This window comes from Piliocolobus tephrosceles, chromosome 4 (genome assembly GCF_002776525.5).
Source record: "Piliocolobus tephrosceles isolate RC106 chromosome 4, ASM277652v3, whole genome shotgun sequence".
NCBI classification, from domain to species: domain Eukaryota; kingdom Metazoa; phylum Chordata; class Mammalia; order Primates; family Cercopithecidae; genus Piliocolobus; species Piliocolobus tephrosceles.
The window spans coordinates 136,630,637-136,657,070 of record NC_045437.1 but is presented as its reverse complement, the minus strand read 5'-3'; the positions used below and the strand labels follow the sequence as shown (position 1 = coordinate 136,657,070).

General features: G+C 38.1%; 2 protein-coding genes across 3 annotated transcripts in view; one reads left to right on the top strand and one right to left on the bottom strand.

Moving 5' to 3' along the window:
* Window positions 1-17,439, bottom strand: part of FAM114A2 (family with sequence similarity 114 member A2) — a 53,786-nt gene extending 36,347 nt beyond the window's left edge. Inside the window, exons 1-9 of one of the 2 annotated variants that reach the window (XM_023226924.2) lie at window positions 17,364-17,439; window positions 16,802-16,943; window positions 13,236-13,459; window positions 12,768-12,867; window positions 12,245-12,337; window positions 7,201-7,292; window positions 5,891-6,025; window positions 4,928-5,086; window positions 4,147-4,270 (exon numbers count right to left, since the gene is read on the bottom strand). In XM_023226924.2, the coding sequence (XP_023082692.1) occupies window positions 4,147-4,270; window positions 4,928-5,086; window positions 5,891-6,025; window positions 7,201-7,292; window positions 12,245-12,337; window positions 12,768-12,867; window positions 13,236-13,445 (913 nt within the window). In that variant the 5' untranslated portion in view covers window positions 13,446-13,459; window positions 16,802-16,943; window positions 17,364-17,439. Of the gene's footprint in view, window positions 1-4,146; window positions 4,271-4,927; window positions 5,087-5,890; window positions 6,026-7,200; window positions 7,293-12,244; window positions 12,338-12,767; window positions 12,868-13,235; window positions 13,460-16,801; window positions 16,944-17,333 lie in introns of both variants that reach the window. The other variant, XM_023226925.2, reaches the window with a different exon arrangement.
* Window positions 17,440-17,479: 40 nt separating this feature from the next.
* MFAP3 (microfibril associated protein 3) overlaps window positions 17,480-26,434 on the top strand; it is an 18,990-nt gene continuing 10,035 nt past the window's right edge. The window contains exon 1 of the mRNA XM_023226926.2: window positions 17,480-17,518. The gene's annotated coding sequence lies outside the window, so the exon portion shown is untranslated. The remainder of the gene's footprint in view (window positions 17,519-26,434) is intronic.

Genomic DNA, 26,434 nt, shown 5'->3' with positions numbered 1-26,434 from the left:
AACTAAAGAGCTTCTGCACAGCAAAAGAAACTACCATCGGAGTGAACAGGCAACCTACAGAATGGGAGAACATTTTTGCAATCTACCCATCTGACAAAGGGCTAATATCCAAAATTTACAAAGAACTTAAAACAAATTTACAAGACAAAATCAAACAACCCCATCAAAAAGTGGGCAAACGATATGAACAGACACTTCTCAAAAGACGACATTTATGGAGCCAACGGACACATGAAAAAACACTCATCATCACTTGTCATCAGAGAAATGCAAACTGCACACCAGTTAGAATGGTGATCATTAAAAAGTCAGGAAACAACAGATGCTGGAGAGGATGTGGAGAAATAGGAATGCTTTTACAATGTTGGTGGGAGTGTAAACTAGTTCAATCATTGTGGAAGACAGTGTGGTGATTCCTCAAGGATCTAGAACTAGAAATACCATTTGATCCAGTGATCCCATTACTGGGTATATACCCAAAGGTTTCTAAATCATGCTGCTATAAGGACAAATGCACACATTATGTTTATTGTGGCACTATTCACAATAGCAAAGACTTGGAACCAACCCAAATGTCCATCAATGATAGACTGGATTAAGAAAATGTGGCACATAAACACCATGGAATACTATGCAGTCATAAAAAAGGATGAGTTCATGTCCTTTGTAGCGATATGGATGAAGCTGGAAACCATCATTCTGAGAAAACTATCGCAAGGACAGAAAACCAAACACCACGTGTTCTCACTCATAGGTGGGAACTGAACAATGAGAATGCTTGGACATAGGGTGGGGAACATCACACACTGGGGCCTGTCAGGGAGTCGGGGAATGGGGGAGGGATAGCGTTGGGAGAAGTGCCTAATGTAAATGACGAGTTGATGGGTGCATCAAACCAACATGGCGCATGTATACATACGTTACAGGCCTGCACGTTGTGCACATGTACCCTAGAACTTAAAAGTAAAATAATAAAGGAAAAAATAAAAGAAAAAGATACTTGCACACACATGTTTACAGCAGCACAATTCACACTTGCAAAAATGTGGAACCAATTCAAATGTCCATCAATCAATGAGTAGATAAAGAAACTGTGACATACGTATACATATATATATATATGAAATAGAATACTATTCAGCCATAAAAAGGAATGAATTAACACATTAGCAGTGACCTGGATGAGACTGAAGGCTATTATTCTAATTGAAGTAACTCAGGAATGGAAAACCAAACACCGTATGTTCTCATTAATAAGTAGGAGCTAAACTATGAGGATGCAAAGGCTTAAGAATGACACAGTGGGCTTTGGGGACTCGCGGGGGGAAAGGATGGGAAGGGAGTATGGTGTATACTGCTCAGGTGCACAAATTGGGTGCAGTGTATACTGCTCGGGTGATGGGTGCACCAAATTCTCACAAATCACCTCTAAAGAACTTACTCATGTAACCAAACGCCACCTGTTCCCTGATAACCTATGGAAATAAAAACATTGAAAAAAAACAACAAAAGACAAACAGCACTGGTAAAGATAACTATGTAATTATAAATGATATAAATGTATATTTCTTCTCCTTAAGTGATTTTAAAAGAAAAAGAAAAAAAAGTCCCTGTTTGTAGAGAATCCACACACTTAACTTTATGTTTCCTGTCACGGGAAAACCTCTAAGACCCTCACTCAGAGCTCTTTGCTTTTAACAGACATCTTGAATAAAACTAGTTACCTTGTTTCTCACCCACAGATTAGAAATAGAAAACCAAATGAGATTCATGGGATATCAGAAGCCAGCTCACTAACAGTGAAGTAAAAGATGAACAGATAAATGAACAGAAAGAAATAAAGACGTACAATTCTAAAAAGCAATCAGAGACATTTTTAAAAAGCATTGCAGTTTGGGTTATTTAATCTGCTAATTCTCAAACATGTTGGTCTCAGGACCTTGTTGTACTTGTAAAACTTTCTGAGAACATTAAAGAGCTTTTTTAGTGTAAGTTTTATACATATACATATAAAAAGTTATAAATATTTTACAAAACTAAAACAAAGTGTTCATTAATTCATTCAAAACAGTAAACCCACACTAGTTATTAACATAAATAACATACTTTTTATTTTAAAAAAACTGTATTTTTCAAAAAAGAAAAATTTCAGTGAGAATAGTGCCATCATTTAATACCATGGTTGAATCTCTTTAATATCTAGCTTAACAGATGATAGCTAAATTCTCTTATCTACTTTTATACTCAGTCTATTATGTTGCTTTAAGTATATGAAGAAAATTCAACTTACAAAGATACATAGTTGGAAAGGGAAGAAGTATTTTAATAGCCTTTTCAAATAATTATTAATATTCTTTAATACCACACCAAAACTAACAAGTGGTCGTTTCTTAAAAATTAGTTGCAATGAACTATATTGCAATATACCTGAAACCATATCATAAAATTTTGTACACTAAATTAAAATCCATTAGGTCTTTTACCCATGGTGATTTGACATTTAGAAAATACTGGTTCTCTGAGTTATGCAGGTTTTCCAAATGCCAATACATCTCCTTGTAAAATATAAAAAAGTGATCATATTTTAACAAATATGATCACCACAAATTTCATCAGAAGAGTCTATAAGCACTGGGAAGCTGTCAAGCTCACCACAGCAGCAAATATGTTTTATAAAGTTTCAATCTTCACATACATTTTTATCATGACACGTACATTTTTATCATGAGTCACAAATAAATGAGTTGCTTTCCTTGAAGAAAAGGCTCACTTCATTCATTTTCAGGAAAATGTGTACCAATTATCCTATTCTGAATAGTCTCTGTGACTGTTATCCTTTCAAGTAAAAATGGTATTCCATGAAAAAAGCATGTAGTTCAGCTCACAACTCAAATAATATAAGTGCTTTTCCTGAGACAAACATCATACTTCAGTAGGCATCACATAGAATATTTGTAAGATGCATACTTAAAGGTCAAGATTTAATAAAATTAATAATGTTTACTGCTTCATCAAGGACAAGATTAAATAAAACTGGCACTTTTTTTTAACTGCCAATGCATGGCAATAAAAATGCAATGACACTAGTAGACTTTGCTAACATCTTGATCCATGTTATGGCACCAGCAATTTTATGCATGATTGTTATTCACCATCAGCACAAATGCCAAAGCAGAAAAAAAAAAAAAAAAACCATAATAATTTTTTAAAAATTCCTAAGTAGACAACATCTTAGTATCATGATGCAGAGTTTTAACTCACAGACGCCCTGAAAGGGTTTTGGGAATTCAAGGGTCTACAGACCACACTTTGTTCATCATTGATTTAACCTACTACATGGGTGATTGTCTCTACGTCTTAATGAAACCTAAGAGAATTTTTCCATTCACTTTTAAAGTTTATAACTGATTATTTCATCAAGAAAAGGCAAAACTGTATTCGTTAGATTCCACTTTTTAAAAAAAGATCAGTTAGTGTATATCTTAGAAACATTTCCTGCTAAAATGTTAATAAAACAACCCTTAGAACTTAACATTCAGTTGCCTGGCAATTATGCTTTATGTCAGTCATCTCATTTCCTGACCCATCTCATTTCCTGATAATTTTGCTAATACACATAGTATTTACATTTACATTTTCTGAGAAATGAAGATATTAAAATATGGTATAAGGGTTTTCAAAATAAAAAAAGACAAACTATCATGCACATTATGGATAACTGCCACCCTGCATGCCTCAATTCAAGACAGAATCAGGGGTTACGAGAGTCAGAGAGGCAGAGGTAAAGTACCTAGGAATATAAAAGCTCACATGAATGACCAGTCAAACTGAGGCAACAATCTGAAGAGAACAGCTTTCTAACTGCAAAAACAGGCAAAGACATGAGTTGCAAGATTAGACCTTGAGAAGTCACAAAGAGTTTGGTTGGAAGGAGGTAGGGAGACATGGGCATAAGGCCAACTGCCTCCATCAATGCGTAGTCAGGTGCAAGGCTGCAGAGAATTTTACACAGAGAATCTGCATTAAATTTTCACTGAAAAAGTAAAATCAAGCCAATGTAATAAGAGAGTAAATAATTTCAAGGGCAATGCACTGCATTCAAACACACTGCATCCTCTCCACTCAGATACTAAATTTCAATATCACCTTTTTTCTCTTCTTCCTCTTCTTCACAAAATTCTGCTAGAGAAAATGCTTCTTTGAGTTGCTCTAATTCAACTTTTAGAGTTTCTAATTCTTCTCCACTCAGAGAATTAAGGATAGATTTCACCTGAATGGATATAAGAATAAAATGTTATAGGAGTATGAAAGAAAAGAAAAACATTCACAGATAGGGAAGAGACTATATATAGATCATATTGAAGTCAAAATTACGAGCTCACCAGTCAGCACAAGTTATTCCTTAAGAACCTTAACACAAGAGGCTGGTTATGACAGAAAGGTAGGGAGACGCTGTACTTCTAAAAGTAATACCAGCCAGAAATTTCTGGAAATTATCAGTGTTTAACAACGGCTTAGAAATCACAGAAAAATGAGATAATCTTAAATCAATTAAAAGCTAACAGGTAACTGTACAAATTGGCAGCTCAAGTCAACAGGTTTCTTGGCAGCCTAGGTCAAAAAAACTAAAAACAAAACAAAACAGAAACCAAAGCAAAGAAAAAACAACAAATGTCCTATTAAGACCTCTTTGTTAATCTGCCTTTTTTGTCTAAATTTAAAGAAATAATACTTGACTAATTCTATTTCTAGCAATTAGTTCAGTCAAACATCAGTTTTTAAATTTATTTTGTGGTAGTATTTCCAAGGCATCTCAAGCCGCTATCAAAAATACATTTCATCTTCCAAATATACAAAGAGAAAAGAAACTACGCAGCATTCTTTTACTTGAAGACTTTCTCCAGTTGAGAGTTTGGCTTGGAATTACCTTTATTTCACTTTCTCGGGAAAGCATCTCCAGAGCTTCTAGATGTGAAAGGCCTTGAAATTCATCAAAGAGTAACCCATAATGAGTTTTCTTGTCTGTTTCCATAGTAACCTCATTGGAGTTCCATATCTCTTCTTTCTCCTTCGCCTCTCGTAAAACCTAAAAAGAAATGGAGGCATTACACTGTAGCAAACAATGAGAGCTCAAGGGTGAGTTCTGAGAATTGAAGGAAGCAAAGCTTAGACATATTACAGTACAGAGGATTGCCCTTTCATTCTTGGCATTGCAATTCAAATCTGGTAGACTCAGGAGCTACAGAAAGAAAGATGATCACACATAATTTGAGACGGCATTTCACTCTGTCACCCAGGCTGGAGTGCAGTGGCACGTCTCTGCTCACTGCAACCTCTGCCTCCCGAGTTTAAGCTATTCTCGTGTTTCAGCCTCCCGAGTAGTTGGGATTATAGGCCTACGCCACCATGCCCAGCTAAGTTTTGTATTTTTAGAAGAGACGGGGTTTCATTATGTTGGTCAGGTTGATCTTGAACTCCTGACCTCAACTGATCCACTCGGCCTCCCAAAGTGCTGGGATTACAGCCGTGAGCCACCATGCCTGGTCACATAATTTGATCCTAGAAAGTGCAAATAACACCCAAGGAACCAAGTGTTTCTCTGAAAGTGATTTAAACATTAAAAAAAAAAAAAAAACCCTGACAAGGTTTAGCATTTTGTACTGCACTGATGGGAAGATAATGTAGAAAGGAAAGAGGAGGAAAAAACAGCTGGGTATTTCTGTAAACAGTAGAGCTCTCACCAATCCCTGACCCCCCCACAAAAAACGCCTTAATAAAAATATTATTGAAAATTCTTGAAAAGAAAACACTAACAAGGTTTCAAGTAAACAAAGGCAAAAATACAGATCAAAACAGAAACAGGAAGTAAATAGGTAAAGATAATCAGTACCTGAGATAGTGTAGCATTTCGGTTCATCAGACCCTTGGTTCTTTTAAATCCAGGATCCCCTTCAGCTATCACATCCATTGTCTTTTTTCCAATGAATTCTAAGGCATCCAAACCCCCACTGATAACACTCTTTCCCTAGAAAATACATGAAACCTCATTACAACAACATTAAGAAAACATAATTGTATGCATATTTTTATTATTATATAAAAATAGTGGCTAACAATACCAAGCATTGGCAAGAATGTAAGGCAAATAAAACAATCGCACACTGCTTGTGGGAATGTAAATAGGTATAACCACGTTGGAAAACTGTTTGCCAACATCTACTACAGCTGCATGACCCAGCAGTTCCACTCACGGTTACATCCTAATAGAAATAAGTACAGAGGTTCATCAGAAGACATGTACAAAAAAGTTCATAACAGCTGTTTGTAATAGCTACAAACTGAAAACTACCCCAAGGCTCACCAACTATGAAATGAATAAATAAAACGTGACAAAGCTTCACAATGAAATACAACAAAGAAAATCAAATCTTCCACATAAACTCCATCATAGATACATTATACAAACAATGCTGTGTGAAAGAAGTTAGCTACTATATGTGATTCCACTTATGTAAAGCTGAAATGCAGGCAAAATTAACCTATGATGGTAGAAGTCAGGATTATGGTTATCTGGGTGCAGGAGAGGGGAAGACACAGGAAACTGGGAGAGGACACAAGATGGTGGGGGGATCTGCCGTACGGTAATACTGTTTCTTACTCTGGGTGTTTCACACTGAAAATTCAAACAACACATTGTTTCATTCTTCTGTATGTATATTTCAATAAAACGTTAAAATTTAAAAAAATACTAGCTATCTATCCTCATGTAGCAAAGATATGTAGCTTTCTAGACAATCCTTTCACAAATGTTTTTAATCATATATAGTTTCGCAAATATCTGTCATAAAGATCACATTTCCCCTTTGCCTAAAAGATGCAACTATGAGAAAAGTATTTTTGTAAAACAGACATTTTTTTAGGGCCACCAAATTAAGAATTCATAATACATATATTGCCTCTCTGTAACTCCTACTCCCTTATTGATACTCCTTTATTTCCTACTTTCATCCTTATTGCTTTACTGAAAGTTTTCAAGTAGCATTCACTCCGCCCGTAAGATTAAAGTGACTGGTCTTCAGTGGCCTGGACTCCTTTAAAAGTAATCAGTCCACATGTATGTTCAAAGAAAAGAGAGAGAAAGATATGCAAATTCATTATAATTATGGAAAGGAACAGGCCACCTTGCACTTTTTTACTTACTGTGCTCTGAACAGCAGTAGAGATAGTTGAGAATACACCAAATGCCCCAGCCACCGGGGAGAAGTTTTCATTCTCTTTGGCATTTGTCTCTCCTACAAGAGGGAGGGGATGTGTAAACACGAAGCACAGGTCCCTTAACTCTTATGCTTTATTAGCATCTATGTGAATTTTTAAAAACTAGACCCTGCTTACTACACACAAGGCTTTAGCCCTTTCTATCATTTTAAACCATTTGCTTATTTTAAAATGAAAGCTAAGATAGGCAGTTTTCATTTTCATTTCATTTCAAAAATAAAATCCTGTTTTGGTGTTGGAGAGGATGTGGAGAAATAGGAACACTTTTACACTGTTGGTGGGATTGTAAACTAGTTCAACCATTATGGAAAACAGTATGGCAATTCCTCAAGGATCTAGAACTAGATGTACCATATGACCCAGCCATCCCACTACTGGGTATATACCCAAAGGATTATAAATTATTCTACTACAAAGACACATGCACACTATGTTTATTGCGGCACTATTCACAATAGCAAAGACTTGGAATCAACCCAAATGTCCATCAGTGACAGACTGGATTAAGAAAATGTGGCACATATACACCATGGAATACTATGCAGCCATAAAAAAGGATGAGTTTGTGTCCTTTGTAGGGACATGGATGCAGCTGGAAACCATCATTCTCAGCAAACTATCACAAGAAGAGAAAACCAAACACCGCATGTTCTCACTCATAGGTGGGAACTGAACAATGAGTTCACTTGGACTCGGGAAGGGGAACATCACACACTGGGACCTATCATGGGGAGGGGGGAGGGGGGAGGGGGGAGGGATTGCATTGGGGAGTTATACCTGATATAAATGATGAATTGATGGGTGCTGATGAGTTGATGGGTGCAGCACACCAACATGGCACAAGTATACATATGTAACAAACCTGCACGTTATGCACATGTACCCTAGAACTTAAAGTATAATAAAAAAAAATAAAAATAAAAAAATAAAAAAAATAAAAAATAAAAAAATAAAATCCTGTTTTGTAAACAAACAGCTGATATATACAACAGACTACGTGTTGTACGATTCCAATTATATAATCTTCGGGACAAAGTCAAACTATAAGGTCAGAAAACAGATCAGTAATTGCTAAGAACTGACAGTAAGTGGAACAGAGTGACTACAAAAGGGCATGAGAGAACTTTTTTGGGGTAATAAAAATATTCTTATGTCTCAATTATCAATACAGATATAGGAAACATTCTATATATCTGTATTGATCATTCTATAAAGAATGTTTTCTATATCGGCATAATCACAGTGTACTATGATTACACAGTATAAACAGAAGTATATATACTGGTCAAAACATGTAAAACTGTACATCTAAAAAGAATAAATTTTACTGTGTGTAAATTATAACTCAATAAACCTGATTTTTAAAAATCCAGTCTATTTTAAATTTTGTCCTAGAAAATTATGATTAGTAGAAATAAAACAGACATACATTACAAAGATGGGTATATTTCAAAAAAAAATCTATTAACTTTAAAAATTTCACATAGGAAAACAACCATTATACCAAATAATTTAAGTATTATTAAATATTATAGACAGGACTTCCACTTCCAGCCATAATAGATTAACTGGTATTAGATATGCCCTCCTGCCACAACAACTGAAAAACTGGACAACATATAAGAAGCAACTGTCTTCAGACATAGGACAATAGGCAGTACAAGACTTTGGTTCACACAAGAAAAAAAAAAGTAAACCTTACAATTGGCTTGGCTTTCTGTATAGAGGAGCTTTCCAGGCCATGACAGAGGGAGGAGAAACCCAAGTAGGGCATGGCAACCAGTATAAGTGGAAGAAACGGAGACTGGAATCTGGGAATGCTGAAGCAATCGGAATTTGCAGGTCAGAAAACCACAGAGAAGGAAGCTACATAGCTAAAGAGTTCTAAGAATCCGCATAGGCATGCCCAAAGACACCTTTAGGTGTCTTTGCTTAAATACTGCACAGCTCAGGCACTGGGAGACTCCACAAGTCTGTACAAAGAACCACCACAGAGCTACAAGCTAAGCAATGCTCAGAGATCATGCTGAGAAACATCTGACTTCCAACCACCAAAGCAGAGACTTTATTAAACACCTGGGAATTAAGGTAGAGACTTCAGAAGAGTCAAGCCTTAGCAGTAAAGATAAATAGTACTTAGTTGGAGTAAAGGCCACTCTAGATTCACCCTAAACAAGCTTTACAAAAAGCCTTGGCCAGGCATGGCAGCTCACACCTGTAATCCCAGTACTTTGGGAGGCCGAGGCAGGAGAATCACTTGAGGTCAGGAGTTTGAGACCAGCCTGGCCAACATGGCAAAACCTCACTTCTACTAAAAATACTAAAATTAGCCGGGCATGGTGGCGCATGCTTGCAATCCCAGCCACTTGGGAGGCTAAGGCAGGAGAAGAGCTTGAACCCAGGAGGCAGAGGTTGCAGTGAGCTGAGATGGTACCACTGCACTACAGCCTGGGCAACAGAGTGAGACTCTGTCACAAAAAAAAAAAAAAAAAAAAAAAAAAGCCTTAAAAGCATCAATTTAAGTTGCAAATACCTTAACTGCCCGCTGACAAAAGAAAAGCAGAAGATAGCACCCTTAAAAGGAAGACAATAAAATCCCTACCAGATGATCAATGACTTCCATCAGTGGCCTACACTTATCTCAAAATTCTGAAAAGATACATGTTGACTATAAGACATATCCTTGGCAGAGGAATTAACCCCCTTCCTCAGGAACTTCAGAAGATAGAGGGGGTTTAGTATCAAAAGGCAGTCCATTGTAATTTTGAAAAGTTCTCCCTGTTAAACTCTTTATTAAACTAAAACTTAACTCCATACAACTTCCACTGAGTAGTACTAGTTACTAGTTCTCTCCCAATAAACTATGAGTAATAAACCTAATCCTCTTCTCCATGCTATTCTTCAGAAAAAGACCAGTATATTCTCCCAATCTCCCTTCTCCAGATTACCAGATTCAGTATCTCTTATAAGACTTTCTCTCATAAGACTTTAATTCTAGACATTTCACTATTGTGAAAGAAAATAAAATCTCAGGACCCCAAATTTACTATGCCAAAAGATAAAGTTAAGCTGAAAGCTCAGTTACACAAAAAAACTGCCTTTCCTTTTGTTCCTAAGCAGAAAGGCCAGACAGAAGGCCAGATGTTTCCACAGGTAGCTACTGAACGTTTACTTTATCTCATGTAAACTGCCAATTTACTGAGCATAAGACACATACATAATTTACTCTACCTCTGCTCTTTCCTTTTACACATAAAATGTGGATTCAGTGAACACTGACCAAAGATTCAAAAGAAGGCAACCACTTGCCCCTCTTACCTACCCTCCCCTTTCTTTTCTTCCTCTTTCCCCTACAGCCCACTCTTTCTCCTTTAAATATTGAAGTCTCCAGACCCTCTTCAAAAAAAGTATGGAAGATAGATTGTTTCTGTGGTTTGTGTTCCTTTTTCCCAGGTGTATCCTCAAACTTAGCAAAATAAACCTCTAACTTGATTGAGACCTGTCTCAGATACTTTCTGATTTACACTATCTAGCTCACTCTTTTCAGGATTCACCCAGTTTTTCAAAGTCCTTCTTAAAACATGGCCCTCTGAGGTAGGTATCTTTCAGTGTCATGAAGATGCTGTTGTTAACATATTCAAAGCCACTTCTAACCCCCTTTTTCCTTGCCTGCTAAACCCATATCCTGATCTTGAGGTTTCTGATAATGCCCACAACTCACTCTCTCAGCACCTCTTGCTGCTATATCAAGAACATGAGATCCTGTTCCAGGCAATGGCATTGGAGAAGAAACATGCTTGGGACTGCTGGAAAACATTTCCCCCCTTTAAAGAAAGACGGATGCATGAGGAGAAATGACACTTCCCATCTACTTCATTCTTGACTTTGAGCATGGTTGTTTTAGAACACTGCACTTGGAGTTGCAGTATTATCAGGCAACCATAAAGAAACTATACAGAAATCAACAGAGAATACTGTAGAGAAGCCAGCCCAAAACCTTGACATCATTGAGCCACTAAACTAACTCTGGAACAGCCTACTTCTAGAGTCCTTGAGGAAGAAAAATACACTGACTTTCATTCACACATTCTGTTACTTGCAGCTAAAATAGTTTAACTGATGCAGACATTACTAAGAACAGTGCCTTCAATTCACATACCTAGTCCTTTGCAGCCATGTTTATACAATGTAACTTGTCTCCTAGCCATAAGCAGTCCATGGACACATGACCCAAATTTAGACTGACCTAATTATTTTACCTAGGAATTCAGAAGTGGAAATAACTGATGCCAGAATTCAATATAAAGCTGGAGCTGAGGAAAATAAACAGCGAAAGTCAGTCTGCTTCAAGAAAAAGACAGACAGATCAACAAAAAGAAACAAGAAAGACAATAAAGCCCATGAGAGATGAAGAATACAAACAAGGCCTTGAAAAGATTCCTATTTTCTGGTCCCAGGCCCTCTAGATTTCTGGATATAATTCTAGCCTTCATGGTTTGACAGCAGGTTTCTGTCTGATCAAGGCCAGCCTCTAGAATTAAACTTAGTCTTCATAAAAATCTGAACACAAAAAGAATACACCCCCAAAACAGTACATTAAAATATTTTTCTTGTGTCACAACAGACTCAGATTCAGCTAACTGTTACTGGTCTCTCATTCAGTTAAGCCAAGCAAAATGCTAAGCAATTTTTATATTGTATATTCATGGCCTTATTTGTTAAATGTTTATAACAATCACTTGAGATATAAAATATCATTCTATTTCAGATGTGGAAAGTGAAGTGAAGGGACACATAAGTGATTAAAGGACATAGATGTCTAACTGGGAGCTAAAGATTCTAAATCCTTTCTCACTACAGTCCCATGATGCCCTGAGTATCAGATGTCCAATAAATACCTACTGAAAAATTAGTTCAACTGTTCCATTTCAATTCATAATTCTAGGTCTTTATGTTTCCATATACTGACCTGCTACATACTTGACTTCAGTTGAAATTTCACTGGGACTAGGGATTCCAAGGGAAGTCTCTGCCTTCTCGATGACATTTGAAATACCTTGTCCTAATGAGAAAAATGATAACTTTTTTTTGCTATTTGTCACCAAAACTGAAGAAACAAACCAAAATTCAAACTTGAAGATTTAAATCAAGTTGATTTAAATGATTTAAATTTAAATAAAGTCATTTATGACCACAAGACATGTTATTTTGACAATACATAACTAATCTTGGCACTATTTCCCTAAAAAAAAATTGATTCATCATCACCAAAGAGTAAGTTCACAGTAATCATTCCTAGACTTCAAGATTCTAACGAGGAAATGCTACAAACTCTAGTGGCAGTATATATCAGCCCATCATTACTAATGCATCCTCCAGCTATAAAGCCTTTGAGTAAACATGGAAGGAAAAAGATTTTTAACAAAGTCATATGCAACACAGATCCATATAAAATACACACATAAAAATAACTAAATGACTGATGATCTTACCTACTGTGGCCACCGTAGCCGAGGCTGAAGAGAGTATGGACTTGCCCCAGCTCCCCCAATAACCCCACCTGGTTTGGGGTACATCTTTGGGAACATTATCCTAATTTCCCAGTAGGCAGAAAAACAAAAGGCAAAGAAAAATGAAAAAAATTACAGGAAAATGAGAATGTACAGACAAGGTATCTAATTATTAGCCAAAAGCATGGGTGAACAAATACATATTATTTAGCTAAAAAAAATGTATTGCTTGACTGGCAGATATATGCTATCAGTATGTAAGTACCATGTAGCAAAAGCAATTACTCATAAAGGCATTTATTGCATGGAAAAGACTATATTTTAGGGTTGTAAAGAGAAAAAAATAAGAGCAATTCTAAATTGGTATTTATGCCAAATTTTTTTTAGCCCCAACACTTTTTAATCCTAGTATTTTCATAGATACCCTATTTTGTCTGTGGTCTGTGATACCTGAATAGGGAGAACTTTTGAAGTCTCAAGGTCACTGGAAGGTTTGTTCTCTGGCCTTTTCCGAGTGGAAACTACAGGTTCTGATTTACTCTCTGGCTTGGCACCTTGGTCAACAAACTCAGAATTCTTGGCTGGCTCATAGTTTCCATCTTCAAGGATGGGGTCTGCTTCAGTTAGCAGTGGAGTCTCAATATTATCTTTATCTGACATGATTAGAACATCACCTGGTAAAATTAAAGCCCCCCACATAAAAAAAAAAACATTTATATAGGCTTCTTTGGTATAAAGTATTTGTTTAAACTTTTTAGTTTGAGATTATCGTAGATTCACATACAAGTACAAGGAATAATGCAGAGATCCCACACACCTACATCCAGTTTCCCCCAATTGTAAAACTTACACAAATATAATATCACAACCAGGAAACTGATATCAATGCAATCCACTGATCTCATTCAGATTTCATCAGTTTTACATGCACTTATTTGTATTTAGTTCTATAAAATTTTATCACATGTATAGCTTTGTGCGACTATCATCACAATCAAGATACAGAACAGTTCAATCACAAGGATTCCCTTGTGCTATCCTTTTTTAGCCATAACCACTTGCCACACTCCTTCCAACTCAAAGCAACTACTGATCGCTCTGATGGACAGGTGTTCTCCATCTCTGTAATTTTGTCATTTCAAGATGTTATATAAATGAAATCATACAGCATGTTATCTATTGATATTGACTTTTTTCACTCAGCATAAGCCCCTCAAGATCCATTTAAGTTGTGTGTATCAATATTCCTTCCTTTTTATTTCTGGGTAGTATTCCATAGAAAAATGTATCACAGTTTACCCATTTATCCATTGAAGGATATCTGTATTGTTTCCAGTTTGGGACTATTATAAATAAAACAGCCATGAAAGTTCATGTATAGGTTTTTGGGGGAACATAAGATTTCTCTGGGGTAAATGACCAAGAGTACAATTGCTGAGTCATATGGTTAAGTTCATGTTTAGTTTTACGAGAAACTGCCATACTCTTTTCCAGACTAGCAATACCATTTTACATTTCCACTAGCAATGTATGAGTGATCAAGTTTTTCTGCATTCTTGCCAGCATTTGACGCTGTCGCCCTTTTTTAATTAAGCCACTCTGACAGCTATGTGGTGATATCTCATTGTGGATTTCAGTTGCATTTCTCTAAGACCTAATAAGGTTGAACATCTTTTCATGTGCTTATATGCCATCTGTATAGCCTTGTCAGTGAAATATCTTTGTATCTTTTGCCCATTTTCTAATGAGATTTTTTTTTTTACTGTTTGAGTTTTGAGAGCTCTTCATATATTCTGTATACGTGGTTTACAAATATTTTTTCCCCACTCTGTAGCTTATCTTTTAATTGTCTTCATAGGGCCTTTCGGAGCAAGTCTTTAATTTTAATGAGGTATAATTTATCAATTTTTCCTTTTATTGATTGTCCTTAAAAATCTTTTTAGTTATTAATCATTCCTACCTCAATTTTTCCAGGACATTATGAAATTTAAGCCATCAGATAGGATTTATGTCAGATCAACTTCTGAATACCCAATGTTACTCAATTCAATTCCTTCCAGATGTAGAGCTCTTTGGCAATTAAAGCCAACAAACTATTGGTGTTTCTACAAAGAACAGACACTAGTTTCCAGGATAATCAGGGATTATCAGGGTAGAAAATCAATATATCTCACTTATATGTACACACACGCCGTAGGTATGTACTGATATATACTAAGTGCAGAATTAGACCCAACCCATGCCATCAAAATGTTTCTAATGTATTAGAAAAGAAACGCATATTAAAACTAAGGCAGACTGGATGCAGCACTATAACTGAGGTGCTGCATTCAGTCCAACACACAAAATGCTGAAACATCCCTGACCGACCATCCAACACACAAAATGCTGAAAAAGACAGAACTCCATTAGAATCAGACAACGTAATTCATGAACAAAGTACCTGAAATAAGCCTAGACCAATAGTCACAAACTGGGAATTCGAGTGCCAAATCCAGTCTAAAGATGTTTTTATTTGGCCTGATAAACTTTGCAAAAACTAGTTGCCAACATTTAAAAATCAGACTTCATATAAAAATATAGGCTTCCAACTTCTCATTTGTAAAATTGAAAGATCTAGCAACACAGGGCCCACATTCAACTTTCTAATAACCAGCTTGTGCCAAAGAGCTGCTGGGCCCTTTTAGCTGGGGCAGTTGCTCTCCAGCTCCCTACAATCCTCCATGCAAATCCACTTCACTCAAATTATGCTATTATGCTACCTGATTAACCTCTGTAGGCATCTGAGTTGGCAACACCTGCCTTAAAAGAAGCATACGATTTTGACAGATGATGATGCCAATGACAGGATTCAAGGATATGGAAACAACATGTGGGTACAGCCAAAGGCCTGAGGTCTGACAGTATGGAATATGGACAGTTACAGTAGGGAGTAGTTACCATGGCAGGGAGAAGAACAATAGGAAGGCATGAAGCTAGAAAGGTAGATTAAGACAACACTATGGAGTTCAGAATATATGGGTATATAATATAAACACATTATACATTTCCAAAACACACACACAAAAAATCCAGATACAACTACTCACTGACATACAAACCAACTTAGAAGTAGCCATTCATTCACTTGCAAACATTTTTTGCATACCTACTACGTACCACGTAGTACAGTACCACAATACCTGTGGAGATAGAGAACTAATGTAGCCATTCACTCCAAGGGCCTAATAGGAAAGACGAGACAGTTTTTGCACAAAGTTCAATTAATGTTCTGTGTATATGAATAAATGTTTCCTATCTTTTCCTTACGCTCTCTCCAGGTTGCAACACATCATTATCATCATCATAAATATATATAATATACTATATGTAGAATATATAATATACATATTACATAAATTTATATAATTCCATGAAAGACTGGAAGGACATACTCCAAAATATAAAGACAGGGTCTTGCTATGTCGGCCAGGTTGGTCTTGAACCCTAGGCCTGGCCTCAAGCAATCCTCCCCTGCCTCAGCCTCCCAAAGTGCTAAAATTACACAAGCAAGCCACCATGCCCGGCGAAAACAGTCCCTTTACTAAAATATTAAACACTGGTTATTTCTATTCCTTCATTTGTGCCAGATACTTGAGCTAAGCCAGAAGAGAATTTATGGTGATGGCTGTTTATATTATCATTACTATCGTTATTAGAATGACTGTACCATCTCTGTTCTCAACTCATTCATAATCTAGGAGAAAGCTAAAACAATAAAAAGGAATAAACACCAAGTACGTGGAACTGCACTATTTAGTGTTTTGTAAGTCTTCCAGGCATTGTGTAGTAAGCGTGTAGAAATAATTGTAGTTTCTTCTCCAGTTATTTTCCCAATTGAGGAGAAAGATTCCAATAACTGGAACACCAAAAATTAAATGGCTGAGCCATATCTTTAAGAAATAAAAACGCATACGCTTACACACACACACACACACATATATATATATTATATACACTGCCCCCGCCCCATTTACCAAAATGGAGAGCAGTACAGCTTAGTAGCTAAAAGCACGGGCTCTGGAGTTAACTTTCTTCCTGTCCTGCAGCGATTGTGGAGAAGTCAGGTCACCTGTCTGCCTCTCCGTTTCCTCATCCGTCAAATGGGGTGCTGGGTCCCTATAAAGATTCAGTGAAGTGATATGTGAGGGGCTTAGAACAGCGAACGGCACGTAACCGCCCACAGGTTGACAGCTGCTATTAGTTGGTGTGGTGGTGGTTTGTATCCTTATTATCGTTATTAATACGGCTGTCTATAGATGAGCAAACATGCGCTCTCACTTCTTCCCACATCCGAGAATGGGTCCCAAACGAGAGATCCGATGTAAACGTCCGCTCCCAACTAAGTTCTCAGGCGCTGACAAGAATTCCCTCACACAAACGTAGCGCTTCAATCACTAAAGCGCTTTCACAGCCCTCGACCCTGCCGCGAGATGTAAGCCGCCCACCGTCAAGTCACCGCCTCACTAACGACTTCGGCTGCCCGGGCCCGGCCCCTGAACCTCGCACCCCTACTGCCTCGTCCAGCAAGCTCCGAACCTATCCGGCCGCCACCCTCAGAACAGCCACCGCAGCCGACTCGACGTTCCTACTGCCCCGGAAGTGCTCCTTCAGCGCAGAGGCGGGCCGGGCTGTCCGAGAAAACTTCCGGGTTAAGCTGCCGCTGGGGCCGGAAGGAGCTGGACGGCGGTCGGGTAAGTGACTGCTTATTTGGGGTCGCTGCGAGGGAGCTGCTGGGAGCGCCGAGGCGTGGATTGTAGCCTGTGGCTTGGGGTCGGGAGTGCAGGAGGCGAAAATGTCTGCCATCCTTTTGAAAGTCTGGCCTGGGTACGGGAGTTCGGTCATCGAACACTTACTGAGAGCCAAATACCTGCCAGGCACTACCCTGGGCTCCAGGGATACATCAGTCAGCGAACGGGAGGGCCCTGCTCTCAAGCAGTGCGAGAAGCAGATTATAAACAAGTCAACAAACAGGATTATCTAAAGTGGTAGTAAGTGCTGTAAAGAAATTTAGACTGGTTGTGATGGAACGAACTGGGAGAGTAATAAGCCGTAAGAAAATCTGGAATAGAGCATTCCGGGCAGAGAGAATAGCGCGTGCAAAGGCCATATAGTGGGAACAAACTTAGCAAAGTCAAGGAAAAGACAAAGGTCACTGGCTAGAGCAAAAGGAGCAAGATGAGAATGGAGAGGCATGAGGCCAGGGACTTGAGCCCAAATCTTGTAAGGCTGATGAGCAAAGATAAAGAGTTTGATTTTTATTTGGAACCCAGTGGAAAACCATCGAAGGTTTCTAAGCAGATGAGTGACATGATCTGATTTATGACTTTAAGATTACTCCTGGGCCCTCATCAGAAAGATGCAGCTCCTCTGTTGCCCTTGAGCAGTGAAAATGCTTGAAATCCAGACTGACAGAGCTAGGAAGATATTAAAATCAATCTTATTGTACAGATAGGAAAAATTGAATCCCAGAGAGGTGAAGGGACTTAGCCTTTTAAGAACTCATGTTTTCCAACTCCGTTTAATGCCCTCGGAATTATCATCTTAATTCCCAGATAAGAGTAATTGTCACTGCTAAAACTCTTCAGATGTTTTCCTTTGCTTTTGACCGTAGTTCTCTAAATTTAGGTTCATCTGTATCACCTGGAAGCTAGTTAAAAGTCCAAAAACCAAAACAAAAAAAACCTGTTTAAATATAAAATGGATCATTTCCTCTGATATTCTCTTGTAATGGAAAATGGATAGAATTTGGGGCCAAAGTATGGAATCTTCAGAAGCCACTTATCTTTTAATTGCTGCTGATAATTATAGCAGCAGTTCTCAAACTTTTTGATCTTAGAATGTCTTTATACTTTTAAAATTTATTGAGAACTTCAAAGGGTTTTTGTTTGTATATAATAGCTATCAATATTTACTATTTTAGAAAACAACTTTCAAAAAGTATTCATTTTAAAATAAACTCATATGTTAACATAAATATATAACAATATATATTGTTATACATATGTGTGTATATATGTTTTATATATATAAATATATAACAAAAATATAAAGGATATTTTCCAAAATAAAAAATTATTGAGAATGGCATTGTTTTACATTTTTACAAATCTCTTTAATGTATGGCCGAATAAAAGACGGCTAGATTTTCGTAACTTCTACCTTCATTCTCTTAACAATATCAATCATCATGTAATCTCTAGAAACTTACACCATATTGTGTGAGAATGTGAGTGAAAAAGCAGTATTCCTAATATTATGTAAATTGTTTTGAAAAAGTCTTAGGGACACCCAGGAGTTCCTGCACCACACTTTAAGAATTACACTGAATTACAGTGATTGTCATGCCAGTAAAAGAAATATGAGTTTGATTTGTAAATCAATAAACTTTTATGCACATTTAAAATGCAGATGCCCAGGCATCCCCTAGAGATCCCAATTCAATAAGTCTGTGGTGTCAAGAAATCTGCATCTTTAACAAGCACCACAGATTAATTTGATATAAATGGTCTAAAAATTACAGAGTGAGAAAACCAGTCAAATGGTTCTCTACAGTGTTCTGCCTACTAAAACTCAAGATAGGTGTCTTTCCTTATCTTCATCTCTCTCCATCAATGGTTTCCAGAGCTTCAAGCTCTGGAAAGTTAATAAGTTTGTAGCAGACACCTTTCAGACTACCAAGTCGATGAATGTCTGAAGTCAAAATTTTGAGCACTTGCCACAGGCAGTGGCCCTGTGCCAAGGACAGAAGGTTTTTAGACTCTGTCATTCATAAGCTTACAGTCTTTTGAACGAGTAACTAACTGCTAAGAGGAAAACTGGTCTTACAATAGCATACTCTCAATGTGCTACGGGACTGACAGAGAGAAAAAAAAAAAAACTCACAAGAGGGTGGGCGTGAGAGGGCTTCCTGAATAAGATGAAATTAGAGTTGAATATATTATAGAGAGGGTGCAGTTTCCTCCAGAAAGATATTGATGGGAAGGGACAGAAATATTTTTTTGTTGTTGTTGTTGAGACGAGAGTCTCACTTTGTCGCCCAGGCTGCAGTGTGGTGGTGTGATCTCGGCTCACTGCAAGCTCCGCCTCCCGGGTTCCCGCCATTCTCCTGCCTTAGCCTCCCAAGTAGCTGGGACTACAGGCGCCCGCCACCACGCCCAGCTAATTTTTTGCATTTTTAGTAGAGACGGGGTTTCACCTTGTTAGCCAGGATGGTCTCGATCTCCTGACCTCATGATCCACCCGCCTCGGCCTCCCAAAGTGCTGGGATTAACAGGGGTGAGCCACCGCGCCCGGCCATGGGCAGAAAGATTTTTAAGCAAAAGGAACAACTAGAACCAGAACTTTAAGGTGAAAAGTTATTTAGAGAGAATAGAGTAAAACAAGCGTAGTTTAGGCTTTGAGCCATGGGAGGAAAGCTGGATAGGTTATAGGATTTAAGCAAATAAACGAATGATAATGATAATCAGCCTGTAGGTGAGGAAACTAAGACCACTGGAGCACATCATAGCTAATTTGTGATAGAGGTACAACTAAAGACCAGACTTAATGTTTAAATCCATTCATTCCTCCTGCAGGCAATTATTGTACATAGAGGCACCGCTGGGCTTCTCATGACTTTCTGTTTTACTGCCTGAATCTATTCTTGGATAATTATAATGCCAGATTGGAATTTTAAGCTTATCTCATGGGCAGTAAGAAATCACCAGTAGATTGTAAAATTATCCTGAATTGCTCAGATTTGTGTTTAGGACCAATTCTGAGTGCCACAGTGTTTGGATGGATCATAGAGGTAAGAATGGAGTTAAGGAGATCCATTCTGAAATTAAAGGGATAGTGTGGTATACCCAGGTGAGATAAAAGGGTATGATGTAGGAGAGGGACAATAGGACTTAGCTGAAAAACATGTAGGAGGTGGAATAATAGCAATAGCGTATATTTATAATTTACCCACATTAGTTCATCTTATCCTCACAACTACCTTATGAGACAGTTACTGTTAATATTATTTTATTTAATAAGTGTGAAAACTAAGGCCTTGCAAGCCTATGGCTTCACCCAGGGGTAGGATCAGCCACCTTAACTCTAGAGCCCATTCTCCTAACAACTGAGCCATGATTGTCTTACAATTTTGATACTGCAAAACGAAGAATTGTCTGGCTATTATCTAAGCTGTTCATAAGCTGAACAAGTAGATCTGAGGATAAGAGGAATTTTGTCTTAATTAGACTGAGTTTCAAATAGTGAGAGATGTTTCAGACTATAGAGGGGGAAAAATGGCCTGGGAAGGTCATAAATCTAAGCCTGTTTCACTGATGTTTTTGTCATTTGCATCCTGTAGCTATTCAGCAAATACCTATGGCAAAAAGGATATAAGTTATGGGTATAACTGAAATAATCCTGGGTTTAAAGCAAAGCTCTGATAAATACAGAAGATGTTTCTCCGGGTGCCAGAAGATATGTTGAAGTTTGAGCTCAGACTGACCAAATGCTAGTTATGAAGTATGTGATGGCTCCAAGATACTACTAGGAATATAAAGGCTATTTTAATTAGAAACTTTTAAGTAAATGGCCCTCAAAGTAGTGATTACTGTTTGAATATCACTAACCTTTGTTATGTTACAGATCCCTCTAATAATGCTTGCCTCTAGGCAGAACAACTTTGTGTTTGTTCTTTGCAAAGGATAGGGTAGTGCTAACGATCTGCTCTTCATTTGCGTTTTCTCCTCTTTGCCAATTCAGAATGCTGCTTTGTCAATTTGTGTGCCTGGTGTAGGAACTGGTCCATTTTCCAAGTGTGACAGTGCAGGCAAAGAGTGGATGAGCTGTAAATGCAGCCTAGAACACGTTTGATTATAGAGAATGAAGTACTAATATCCCAATATAATTGGAGGTTAAAAAAAAAATACCACCTGGGCATCAATGTGTTTCCCTGCTTTGCATTTTCTCAGAACTATTTCTGCAAACATCAGTTTCCTCAGCCAACTTAATATTGAGTCACCAGAACGGAAATCAGCCATATTACTTCCTTATTTATGTTGAAAATTGGAACAGAATGGAAATATTTCTTCCCTCGGAAGTTGGCAGGAACAGCAACAAGACAATCTGTTAGGGGCGACAGCTATAGGCTCTTCTCTTTCTTTTTTTAAAATAATATAGTCAATATTCTACATGGTTTTCTGGGGTAAAATCATCTACATTTCTGATTCTTTATGATCCTAGCAAAGCTTATATTCTGTATACCTAAAAGATGAAAAAGGAGTTGGATTAAACTTGAGTCTTACACTTATCTATTACATTTTTATTTATTAATGCTGAAGAAAGGTAATATAGGCTGGGTGCAGTGGCTCATGCCTGTAATCCCAGCACTTTGGGAGGCCGAGGCTGGCAGATCACCTGAGGTTGAGAGTTCAAGACTAGCCTGACCAACATGGAGAAACCCCGTCTCTACTAAAAATACAAAAAATTAGCCAGGCATGGTGACGCATGCCTGTAATCCTAGCTACTCGGGAGGCTGAGGCAGGAGAATCGCTTGAACCCAGGAGGCAGAGGTTGCAGTGAGCCGAGATCTCACCATTGCACTCCAGCCTGGGCAACAAGACCGAAACTCTGTCTCAAAAAAAAAAGGAAAGAAAGGTAATAAAAAATTTTACCAAGTAACTTCATCCACAAACATCGTGTAGCCCTTTTTAACTGATAACAAGAAGGTGACACTTTGGTTTTCCTTTTTGAAATCTATTCTTGGGTTTCAGATGTCAGCTGCTGCATTAAAAATAGCAGGCATGATATATATATCAATTTTTTTTTTCCAAATACAAATGCATGTACTCTTGTGTCTCCCATGGCATCTAATATACCTGCCTTAATGACCTCAGCCCACTTAACTGATTTGGTGAACAATTCTGCATCTGGGGATCTATATGTGAGGAAAAATTAAAGAATTGGAAATGAAAGTAAAATAACTTAATATAAAGTATCATATGTTCAAAGCATGCAGGCCTAATATTATTATAGGAAGTCCCAAACATGTAAGTGAATTGCAGTCCTAAAACTTAAAATTTGTCTTTTCTCTGTTGCATTCACAGCATAATTACATTTCAGTCACATCGTCTTAGATATAGTTAGTTGTTTCTGTGCTGTCTTTCAAGCTGGTTTGTAAATTCTTGAGGGTCTAGGACAGTATCCTAATTCTCCTTAGCAACTCTTGTACCACCTACTCTACTTCATCTTCCACGATGGGTCCTTGACCTAGTTGTGCTGTTGTTTTAAAGTCATTTGTCTAGAATGAGCAGAATGGTCATAGTCAATGCGGTTTGTGTTGCAAGAAGCAGAAACCTATTCAAGCTGACTTAGCAAAAAGGAGACTTAGTGTGAGGAAATAATAGTACCCTGATACCAAGGATGATTTGTTCTTCCCTCACTGTTTTTTCTGCTTTGTCACCTCCTTGGACACGTATCTTTGCCAGTGTTTTCTCTCACAGCTGCTGAACAGCCTGTTACCTGCAAATGGGTTATATCTGTTAGTCTCTCAAATCAGAAGTCCTCTGTGTTCAGGATGTACATGGTATGAGTGAAGTGCCCAGTATTAACTGAATGTGTAAGGCTGTTGTGCAACCTCTTTCTCTTGTGACTCAAAATCAGTATATCAGGCTACTTCTGCCATGTTTGGCCTGAGATCAGTTTAAGGGAGTTTATAGTGTTTTCCTAAATCCTGTCTGGTAGGTTTCTGAAAACTTTTAGTAGAGGCAAATGACTGTGTCTGTACAACACAGGAACCGCAAATCTTGGCCACATGGGCAGTTTGCTTGCCACACTCCACTGTGTAAGGAAGAGAATAGAGATCTATGATGAAGATTGCCTGGCAGCCACAGATACAGGTCAATCACTTTTTGTGAACTTAATCTTTTTTCTCCTGCCTTACCATTTCCCCATTTATTACGTTGTTTGCACATTCATCTTCACTTTTGTGGTTTTAATTTTGAGTAAAATTTAATAAAGGTGTTTCTTTTTTAAGAGTCCTAGGAGAGCCAGGAAGTAGAATTCTATCAGGCACCAAAGCAGCATGTTTGAGTCTCTCTCTTTCCCCTGCTTCTCTTCCTGTCTTCGCACTCTCTCCCTTCCCTATCCCTTTTGTCCTTTCTCACAGCTTCTCCTTGTATGTGGTCCAAACCTGACTGCCTCAGCCCTCACATGCCTTCTTTTCCTCAAATGACCCTGACCTACAAGGGTCTCAATTCCAAGTTCCAAGAACAAAGATTCTATTAGCTTACTTTGCCAATGGATTGTCTTCCTCCTAGGCCCAAGAAGATAGGGATAGGGCTCAAAGAGGGGAGCCATCGCATCGGGTAAGTAGATCACAACAAAGCTTCTCTACCACAAACTGAGGATACATACAATGTCATATCATGGTTGATATCCAAGCTCAGTTTACAATGCCTGTATGCTCCATAGTATTGCAAAATATTTGCATTGAGAAAAAGAAAAATGTGAAATTTTAAACTTAAGATTAAAATTGCATAATGGTGTCCCCTTCCCCCCAACCCCCAAGATTTTTAAATGGTTGCATGGTATTCTGAGTGTTTTATAATGATGTAACTGTCAAATGTAAATTTTAGTACAATATCTGAAAGAACCATGAACAATAATAATAGAGCTTATTCGGTGATTACCATTGCCAAACTCTGTGTTTTATATGTACTACCACATTCAGACTTTGCAATAATCCTGTGAGAATAGATTCTGTTATTTTGCTTATTTTAAAGATGAGGGGCTGAGGCAGGGAGATTAAGTCATTTATAAAAGTCGCAAGGCTGGTTAGTCAGAGATAGTATTTGAATCCTATACTCTGAACCTCTCTGCTACGCAGCTTTTATTAGAGACCTTCAATTATGCTGATCCAGAGTAATCTAAATCTAGAATGTAATGTGAGTGATTATATCTCTCACTGGAAATATTCAAACAGCCTGAAATACCATTCTGCAGGTCAGTTGTAGAGGAAATTGAGGAACTGTATTAGTGGCCCTTAGATGCAGTACGTGAATCAACACCTCAAAAACACCCAAGGAGCCAATTAAAAGTCATAAATTCCAAGGCGCAAACGCAGAGTTTCTTACTGGTTCTGGGGTGGGACCCGGGAATTCATGTTTTTGAAAAGCTCTTCTGGCAATTGTGACACTCAACCTGGTTTGGAAACTGCACTTGCTGATCTTTTATTCCTACCATTATCCTCTAGGACAAGATGGTAAATGAAGATATCAGATTGGGAGTCAGAAGAATGCCTTTAATTAGGTGCTTTTAAGGTCTTTCAAGATTGTTAGCATTGACTGTTTTTGTTTCAGAGAATTTATAATAGGTAACTGTATGTCAGTTTGAACAATTATAATCCGTTACATAACATTATTCAATTTATAAAGGTCTGTTACATACTGAATCAAATTTAAACTAATCTCCATCAATATTTATTGAGCATGTGTTAGTTATGACGTATAGCAATAAAAAATATAGGCCTCGTTCTTAAGGGGTAGGTGAGATGGGATAGACTGCCTGGCAGTGCAGAGCAGCATATACCAGCACCAGATGAGTAGGGTAGGTGGGGAGGGCTCTGGGGTAAAGGAGAAGCCATCTTTATACAGCTATACTCTGAATTTACGTAGGAGGAATAGCTAAGGCCTTGATAGGAGGTTCAGGAAGTTTGTGGGAAGGCAGAATTCCATGTGGCAGTTATGCTTTGCCAAGCCTCGTGTTGGTAAGGACACTGATTGCCCTGCAGCCCTCGCCTGTAACAGCTGTTCATTCTGCTGAAGTTCCTGAATATCAGAGCAGGATGACCGAGTCCATTTCCTTCCTTTCCAGTTTCTTCTACACTAGGGGGATATGACCATACCCCCAGGTGATCTGCCCACGTTTGAGCCTCTCAGTTCTTTGACCTCTTCATCATGGACAAATATCTCCCTCACTCACTTCAGCCACTGCAGCTTCCGGAGTCCATCTCCAGTTTCGCCATTGGCCCAGTTAGTTCCCCTCCAGAATCAGGAATCAGACGCAGCATTTTTGGCCACTGCCTCTCTTTACCACAATTTTTTTAGCTCTTTTTCGTGAACAACTCCTGACCAGTGACCCCTCTCCTTTTTCCCTGTCCCTTGGCCCTCTACCTTGAGTGCTTTCCTTCCAGTTTTTATTCCTCTTTATTCTTCAGGTCCTGCACCTGAAGAATAGGTGCTGTACACCTCTCTTTCTCAGAGGCTTTCCATGATGAGATTAACTCCCCAGGTCGGGTCCTCCTGTAGCATCTGTATTTTCCCTTGGGTAACATTGAGTATGTTTTGTATATATGTAGTTAGTGTCCATCGTCTGCCAGACTGAGCTTCATGGAGGACGAGACTGTGGGGCAGTAGGTAGGCACATGGTAGGTGCTCAGTAGATACTGTTGAATATATGAAAATGTATCCCTCCAATCTAAAACTCAGTGGTGGGGAAGAGTAGAAAGGAAGGCGATGGCAGGATAAGAAACAAAGTGGCATTAAAATAAACTGGAGTTGTGGGGGGCTTTTGGTTTTGGTTTTGGTTTTGGTTTTGGTTTTGGTTTTGGTTTTGGTTTTGGTTTTGGTTTT